Consider the following 8,661-nt stretch of genomic DNA (forward strand, 5'->3'; position numbering starts at 1 on the left):
TTAATCCTCAACATTTCATATGAAGAGTTGTCTGTTCATTGTTTGTCAATCAGTTTATGAGTTTTTACATACATGCATTTTGAAGTATTGCATTAGATTAATTAATTAATGTGCTTCATGGAAGATGGAAACACCTTTTTCTGGCTTAGGAAATATTTAACTCATTAAACATGACTGATCTGCTGTTTGTTGAAATTCTGTCAAAATTTGGGATGTATTTGGGTGGAAGCCCTGTCAGATTTCTGTAGGTGGCACTCTCATTGGTCTGTGACTCACAGAGATGATAAAGAGTTATATGGAGTAAAAAAGAAATGACACCACAGAAAAAGGAAGTCCTGTCCTAGTCAGTAGAAACAAAAGAGTCACCAGTTCATGACAAAGCTGGTTGGCATGAAGCGAGGTGGTTTTTGAAAAGAGGGCAAAGAAAGGGTGAGATTATGAAAATGAAGCTCTGTCAGTCAGAAATGAGCTTGGCTGGCCTGCTTGTTTGCTTTCCAAACTACAAATTTAATAGATCCTCCATGTCAGAGTGATTAAAGATGTCTGCTCTACACGGTGTTTGCAAATAGTCCCAGCAGCATGTGGATGCCACTGCTAATTCAGCCTTTGAGGTTTAGGAACAGGATCTGCCTCCAAGACATGTCGAGCCCTTTTATCATCACATCTCACGAGTGATTTTTAAACGCACAGTCCAGAAGAATTGATTTTGAATGTGAGTCAAAGGGAACGTAGCTGGGACAAATTCATTAGCTCCCCTGTTATGAAATGGCCCCTGATTCTCACGTTTCATGTTTCGTATTTCAAACTGCCCCCTCAGCAAAAAATAGAACGGACTGTTATTAAGACACAGGAATAGATACCGAGCTCGCTTGTTTACCATCCCCAATGCCACCAAACTGAAGTGCGAAAAAATCAACACATATTCCTCATGAGGGGGATGTCAGTGTGAGGCAGAGTGGGGTCTCACGACTGGTTTATTTTTAGCTCAAAATTAGCAGGAGGGACTTTTTTCCAACCTCAGTGACCTGTCTAGTAGAGACAGAAAAAAGCAGGTAGCTACACTCGCCAGCCAACACACACATTCTCCAGGAATCACACTTCTATTCTAGATGAAAAGCAAACATCATCAGGGGGGATTTAGCACAGATGGACGCCTGCCACCACCCTGATAAATGACTGCTCAATTTTAACATTTTCAGCTTCGCTTATTTTTATTTTTATTTTTTGGAGCTACCTAAAGACATAACAGCAAGGGAATGAGAGGGAAAACAGGATGGAATAAGAACAATTATTATTCTTATTCTGATTTTGTCCCTGCATGCATCGTGTTAGTGGGCCATATGTCTTCTATGTGCTAATATTTCCTGTTACTACTCTGCCTTTGCAGACTAATTTCTTAAGACATCCAGGTTGTAGACTGTTAAAAATTTTTATTTACTGTAAAATTACAAGACCAGTCACCATTTTTTTTTTTTAAATGGACAATTACAAGAACAACCACCAAAAAGTTTCCATGTTCATTAAAAAACGTCCTCAGATGGTAAAAGACAGGAAGTAAATCTGAAGAAATTAAATGCAGAGAAGTCACATGATCAACACATGACCTGAGATGCATAGGTCACATTACCACTGAAGTGTGCCAACTGGAGATGGTATTCTCAGCATCTTATGTGTGTGAAAACTGCAGAGTCCTGTCCTGAGGACACACACTGTGACAGCATTTAGTCCCATCCCAAAGGACCGGATATCCCTAACGTCTCAAGAGCAATGTTGTATATGTGGTCAAGGATCAAGGATCTATATATAGAGGAAACTAACAGCTGCTCAATCGACGCATGTCTCAACAGAGGCAAGCCAACTCGTGGAGACAGGACTCTGCAGTTTTCACACATTTACAACACAAGAAAAATAGTATTAATGATCAAGAGGTGCATATCCTAGATAGAGAAGGCAGGTGGGTTGAAAGAGGGGTCAAGGAGGCCATTTACATCAAAGTGGAGCAGCCTTCACTAAACAGAGGAGGGGTTTGAGACACCACCGCTCCCCACCTTTCAATGCTGTTTTAAAAACTATACCTCAGCGCTTTATGGATGAACCATAAACCTCCTCCTTGTTAGCAGATGGGACATCGGCCAAACTGAAAAATCAAAGTACACGTCAAATAAATTTCTCCGAAAGATGGTTTCTGTCATTTTAGTTAGTTCTTATCAGGCTGATGTTCATTTTTCTGCTGAGTTTGGCTTTCATGAGTTGTTTAATGCTGTAAAAAGGTGGTGTGACATCATGATTGACAGGTAATCCTAACCCGTGGTTGAGTTGGGCGGGACCTCGATACTGCAGCTCCATCCCCTGATCACTACTGCACAGACTCTGGCTCCAAATGACGTCACCAGCTCAAGATGGCAGCACCTGTATCTGCGATATTTTGGCTCCATTTTTGTACAGTGGGAGGAAGCAAAGATGCGTCGTCCATATTTATATACTGTTCATCCTTCAGTCATAAGAATATTATGCATCAGATTCTGTGCAGCAGAGGGTGATGTCCTCCTGCAGTTCATGTTCAACAATTCCAGCTGTGCAACAGTTTTCTGAACTGGCTAATACCTGATTTAGGATTCCAACAATAAAAAGTTGTGTATTATGAATTCACATTTGCACCACTGACTTATATAAAAGTGCAAATTTTGAAAATTGTCAATACTGGCATATTAAAAGTATTTTGATTTGGAATTTCAGTGAAGTTAATTGGAAACTTTCTTTCAGAACAATAACCTTGAGCGAGCACTCGACTGGATCTTCACCCACCCGGAGGAGGAGGAGAGTGACGCCCTTTCAGACATGGCTGACACAGAGCCCAACGACAACGCTTTCTCCAACGCCAACTCACACAGCGACTCCACGCTGTCCCCAGACAGAGACACGACGGGCCCGCGGATCAAGGATGGACCAGGACGTGAGTGACTCATTTCACTGATTGTAGCTGCTGTTTCTCTCTTGATTTATTTACTATTGAAGAGCAATGGTAATGGTAACAGAGATCCAGCATATTAGTATATTATTTTGCAAGACAAAGACCTGAATTGCCAAGAAATTAAATGGGGTCAGAGTCAAAAATAGTGTCAGAGGGCATTTCACCTGGATGTTATGAACTCTCACAGGCCAGTTTACCCTCATCTCCAATTAGTGTGTGATGCTAATGCACAATGTGCTCCGGTGCTGCTGGGCACTGACCTGATCTGCTAGACCACTTTGGGCACAGTGGCATCAAAAACATGATTCAGCTGCTTTTTAACTATAAATACTCCTCACAAGTAATATGTAAAACAGGGGGGCCTCAACAACATTTGTCCAAGGGCCAGAATGTTTCTAAGCAGACACTGTGAGGGCCAGACTTTCAAAAAGAAAAGGAAAAAAAAGCCTAATTAGCTTGGTTTTGTACTTTCTCGCAGAATGCATGTTCTTTTTCTGATCCTATCTCAGTGTGAACAGACTCCGAAAAAAACCTTAACGATAACAAGATACTTCACTAGAAAATGCTCTCACACCTTCCAGCTTTCAGTGCTTGGATGTGGCTCGTGGGCCAGCAGTTAACAATCAGTGATGTACATTATAATAATGCATCTACATACTTGCATACTAATGGTGTTTAAACAACAACCACGCAACATTGTGGGTGAAAGTCATAGAATCCCATTAGTGATGCAGACATTCTGGCTTTTCATTATTTATAATTAACGTTCCTCGCTATTCGCACTGTCCTTACCACAGGAGGACCCTGGTTACTGGTCATTATAATAAATAGTGTCCCCTTGCAGCGGGGCATTTTCCAGGCATTAGCGTAGCTGTATGTTTGATCTTTTTGATGAGTTTGATGCTGTGCTGGATCTTTAACGTGAAGGCATTGCCTGTGTGGGGACTTAAAAGAGTCTGTATAGCCAAAGGCTCAAATGTATGCTCTATGTTCTTCCATAGAATATGTTAACTCAAAGTCCAGATGAAACAGCCTCTTTTCAGTCGACTACTCACCTCCCTCAACGCCTTCATCACCCCTGTTACCAGAGCAGGCAGACGTACCCCTCGAACTGCAGGAGGTGGAGGGTTAGTGACAGCTATCCTGATGGTGTACATCCGTCAGGGAGAGTTCATGTAGTTGCTGAAGCAGTCCACTGTAAAATCTGGAGCTGCCATAGATACCACTTTACTCAGAGCGAATAAAGTCTACCCAGCATGTTACCCAGGCTATTTTATGGAAACAGAACAAGGTTGAGGTGGCGAACAGCTGAAGATAAAGTGACGCACCATGCTAGGTATTGATGCTACCTAGCTAACTAATGAATCTTAGCTCTGTGCTGCTAAAAGTTGAAGAGTTGTTGATTGATGGGTGGATGTCATGATATTACTAGTTGAAATTGAGTGATTCAAGCCTACATAAGGGCATGTCATATTTTGTTTTACAGAAAAAACATGATTGGATTTTGATTAAGAAAAAAAAAGGGATTTTTTTTGTTTTTTTTGTTTTTTTTGTCATAATTGGTGAACAATATGACAGGATTTGATCTAAACGGGTTTAAAAGGCATTTTTATGCTTTCCATTTCCCCTTTAAACAGATACATGGTTATGTGAGTAACATATAGGTTTGTATATGTCTGACATTAAGTAGCTGTGAAACACCGCTGTGTTATCTTGTCACATATTCTATACGTGACTTAACCTTCCCTTCCTCAGGTTACGAGCTCTTTGCTTTCATCAGCCACATGGGAGCGTCCACGATGTCTGGACACTATGTTTGTCACATCAAAAAGGAGGGAAGGTGAGCTGCACGCAGTGTCACTGCTTTGTATTCATGCAGTTCATTATCGTACAAAACTGACAGCATATTGTTGATCATAATGAGGAACTTCCTGTTAGTCACAAAAACGGCTGTTGTAAATGTTGTAAAGAAATTAATTACTATTATGATTACTTTTATTTTTAAGCTGTTGCAACCAGAAGTCTGAAAATAAATTATTCAAAATCACAGGGACGGTCTATTTTTTTAGACTGAATGGAAAAATAAATTGACCCATTTGCTCTGTCCTCATAGCAGTCAGTTTTTAGAGAAGTGACACAAAACATTTCACAATGCAACAAACATGTGCATTTTCCACAAGTGGTCTTTCTTCCTGCAGGTGGGTGATCTACAACGACCACAAAGTGTGTCTGTCAGAAAGGCCTCCAAAAGACTTGGGCTACATCTACTTTTACCATCGACTGTCTAGCAGTTAAATGAAAGTCCCCGCCCCCCACCACCATGCAACCTTTTAAAGAACCGCAGTCGTTCACCCCGAAGACTGGCAGACAACTGTAATAACAGCTGCAGTGGAAACGATGGAAATAACCTCTCAGACCAGCTGCTCCCTTACCGTGATGTCATTCAGTGAGCAACGCTGGTCAGAAAGGGAAAGCAATGTGCTTTTTGTGCATTTGTGTTATGTCATGCTTTAAATGTATATTTCAGTGTTTATGTCTCAGAAAAGACATTTTCTTGACAGTGGCGGTACAGAGGGATGTGTGCAATTTCCACTTCTGGAGTGCTCCGTACACGAAATAATGTCACATATCAAATCTCATTGTTCCTTCTCTATGCCTTCAGCTACTGTACCAGGATTTTCACAGTGGTACATTTTATAAATGTATATTGAAATGGGAGTGCTTCACTGCCAGCCCTGAAATGCTCTGAAACTGCAACAACAAACAAGAAGTGACTGTGCTGCCGGTGGTTTTGCGTTTTACATTGAAATACAAAAGAATGTTTTTCATCCCCAGGAAGTTGCAAGGACACCAAGAATTAAAATGTTTTGGTTGGACACTGAGAGAAATTACCTACGTTCTGTATGCAAGTTTTAGGCTGAAGGAGAGCACCAGGAAGGCCATGAATGGCTGTTAACTTAGATAGAAATACAGTGGCTCAAACCTGCCCCAGTTTTATCTGGAGATGATGTGCAAGTTTGTCCCTTTAATGAGAAACTTTCTGAAGTACGCTGGCTGAGTTATCAAGATACAAGCATTTTTCTTTCCCTGAAAGCACTTTTTGACTAAAACGAGTTCATATTTTGCACCTGATGCAGTTGAAGTGGACATTTAGTTCACCAGCTGTAAGCAATTGAATGTGATATCTTAAATTTCAGCTTCAGCACTGCTGAGCCACTAAATCCTTGAAGTGGCTATTAGTCGATGAAGAGATGACCATATTTCTTCTAATTCATGCCTCATACAAGCATAGATGTGCTTACTTTAAGATCTCTATCAAATCATCAGTTTACATTTAAGTGCAAAATCCTGCACTGAACCCCGTTCATTAGTTATGTGTGCCTGCCCAAATTGCAGAATGTTTGCATAGAAGGCAAAACTTCACTACTCTCAGCTGCAGCCGGTCCAGTTTGGTTCCTTTATCACGTTGACAGATTCAGACTATGACCCATAAGTTAAAATGAATGTTTTTCCTTGACCTGTTGCCACTTTTTGCAGGTCAGGTTAATTCAGTTATGCATCACATCCAAAGCAATATATGCACCTCAACCAAATCTACTCTTGAACCTACTGTATGGTGACAGCTGTACAGTGAGCAGTATCTCCTCCAACATGTGCATTCTTGTACTGATGTTGCAGTGCTGAATTTATAACTTCATGGTGCTCACTGCAACCCAAACCTCCTGTTCAGCTTTAATACTTAAAGTAGAAACTGGCCCTTTGCTGTTGAGTCACTATAACCTCATGCTGGATTACCCACAGACTCTGTGCTCTCCTCATTTATCTACTCAGTCTTTTCATAACGTGCCGGATGGACTCAACGTGGATATGCTTGTTTGTCAGATATGTGTGAAGTGACCGTCTCTGACTGTCAGCAACATCTCAGTGTTATGGTTCATATTCTCTATTTACAGCTTAAACTTGTGAGCTACATGGAACTGGACTTGAATCTGGTTTATCTGTTGCATCTCATTGTAATGTTACAAACTGTTGGTATATCAGTGGCACAAAGGCTTTATGGTGACCCTGGCATGCGCTGAAACTGTTTTTCACTCACTGTTGCACTTCTCTGTGCATATTTTAAAGGGGAGTTCTGCTGAAAATAGACTTTCTGTGTATGACGTATTCTGCAAATGTCGATGCTTTCTTAACGCTTCTACTTTTAGATGATTTACGAGTCGTTACCTCTCATATTCAAGGACAGTCCTTTGAAAGTAAATTGCTGTTTCTGAGAAGGGTTGACAGACATGTATTTACTGCATATCTATTGAACATCAGAAACTGTGGAAGATGGTGAAGGAATGCGATTGTCCTTAAAAATGTCTTTCAACAGTCTACGCTGCCGTCACTGGAGCGTCTTTCCCCGAGGGCTCGTGTCTTTATGGAAGCTTTCAGATAATTATCCATTTTGCAGAATAACTCCATCTTTCAGCCGTGCTCCCCTTTAACAACACTGTGCCTCAACTTCACTGAGTTTTATTATATCTCCACCCCTCAACTTCATCAGATACTACTTGATAAACTGCTGCAGTGTTTCATTGTCTATGCAGCCGGGAATTCTAAAAGGTCTCTATGCAAGTCTGCCGTTTTTTTTATTTTTTTGTCAGAAACGAAATGTGTCCTCCTGTCAGGCCCCGGTCTAAAGTCAGCTTTTGTGCTCATCATCATCAGCAGATGGATGATAAAAGTGTCGTCTTGCTTAATGTTTAGTTAGAAATGTCTTGAGATTTTCTGTGCAATTCATTTTATTTCTCAGCACCTTTTGTCCCCCCTGCACATTCTCTAGATTACGTTATCGTCTTTGTACTTTTGTCTTCTTGTTTCAGCTTTCCCTCCAGCTCGGTCTCCTCCATTCTTCCTCTCTACGTTGTTAATGGTTCATTTTGTCACAAAAAAGCGTTTTCACTGTCCGCATGTGCACTAGACGTTGACATTTAGTCATTTGGATTGTACAATTGTACCTTGTGAGTTTTATTCTCTTTTTTTCATTTAACTAAATGTCAAAAAGGTTCTTCACCTGTTTTTACTCTGTTGCCTTTTTTGCAAACAGGTTTGTGCCAATTCTGTAGTTTTCATTACATAGTTTTCCTGAAGGGATTATTTTAAGTTGACTTTTGTAATGTATGTGTTTATCCAAACATGGTTTAGGTGTATGTGAATAGAGTACTGACAGTATACTCAGTGGCACTGTTTACCTGCGAGATTTGGATAATTTAATAAACTACACCTTTGTTGAAACTTGGCTTCTTTAAGAATGAACAAGAAACTGCAGTTCAAGTGTGAGTTTTTTAAAAATAAAGACACAAGAGCATAGAATATATAACAACAGTTTATTTTAAAAGATTACTTTCATATTGTACGTTTCAAAGGTGCTAATGCTTTCCTTCTGATTATACAGGGAGAGTAATATGCATTATAGTAGGTGTTTCAGTAAATGAATTACTGTATATAAAGTATATAATTTCTAAGTTCATTCATCAAAATATCATTTTATTCATACATGTCTGATGCATCGATAAATAAACTGCCTTTGTACACATGTTGAATTAAAGGAGTGAGGAAAGAAATGTACACAACATGTACTGATAACCCTGATGAACCCCAGCCAGTGACGCCATTAACATTTCAGAAATGCTTTATAGTGTGACGAC

At 40.2% G+C, this 8,661-nt stretch overlaps 1 protein-coding gene across 2 annotated transcripts in view; it reads left to right on the forward strand.

Annotated features, from left to right (window-relative positions):
- The window catches only part of usp13 (ubiquitin specific peptidase 13), a 34,057-nt gene extending 25,844 nt beyond the window's left edge, over positions 1-8,213 (forward strand). For both annotated transcript variants that reach the window (XM_041934953.1, XM_041934955.1), the window contains exons 19-21: positions 2,764-2,953; positions 4,727-4,811; positions 5,170-8,213. In XM_041934953.1, the coding sequence (XP_041790887.1) occupies positions 2,764-2,953; positions 4,727-4,811; positions 5,170-5,266 (372 nt within the window). In that variant the 3' untranslated portion in view covers positions 5,267-8,213. The remainder of the gene's footprint in view (positions 1-2,763; positions 2,954-4,726; positions 4,812-5,169) is intronic.
- The last annotated feature ends 448 nt before the right edge of the window (positions 8,214-8,661 follow it).

The sequence above is a fragment of the Chelmon rostratus genome, chromosome 4, assembly GCF_017976325.1.
Source record: "Chelmon rostratus isolate fCheRos1 chromosome 4, fCheRos1.pri, whole genome shotgun sequence".
Classification (NCBI taxonomy): Eukaryota; Metazoa; Chordata; class Actinopteri; order Chaetodontiformes; family Chaetodontidae; genus Chelmon; species Chelmon rostratus.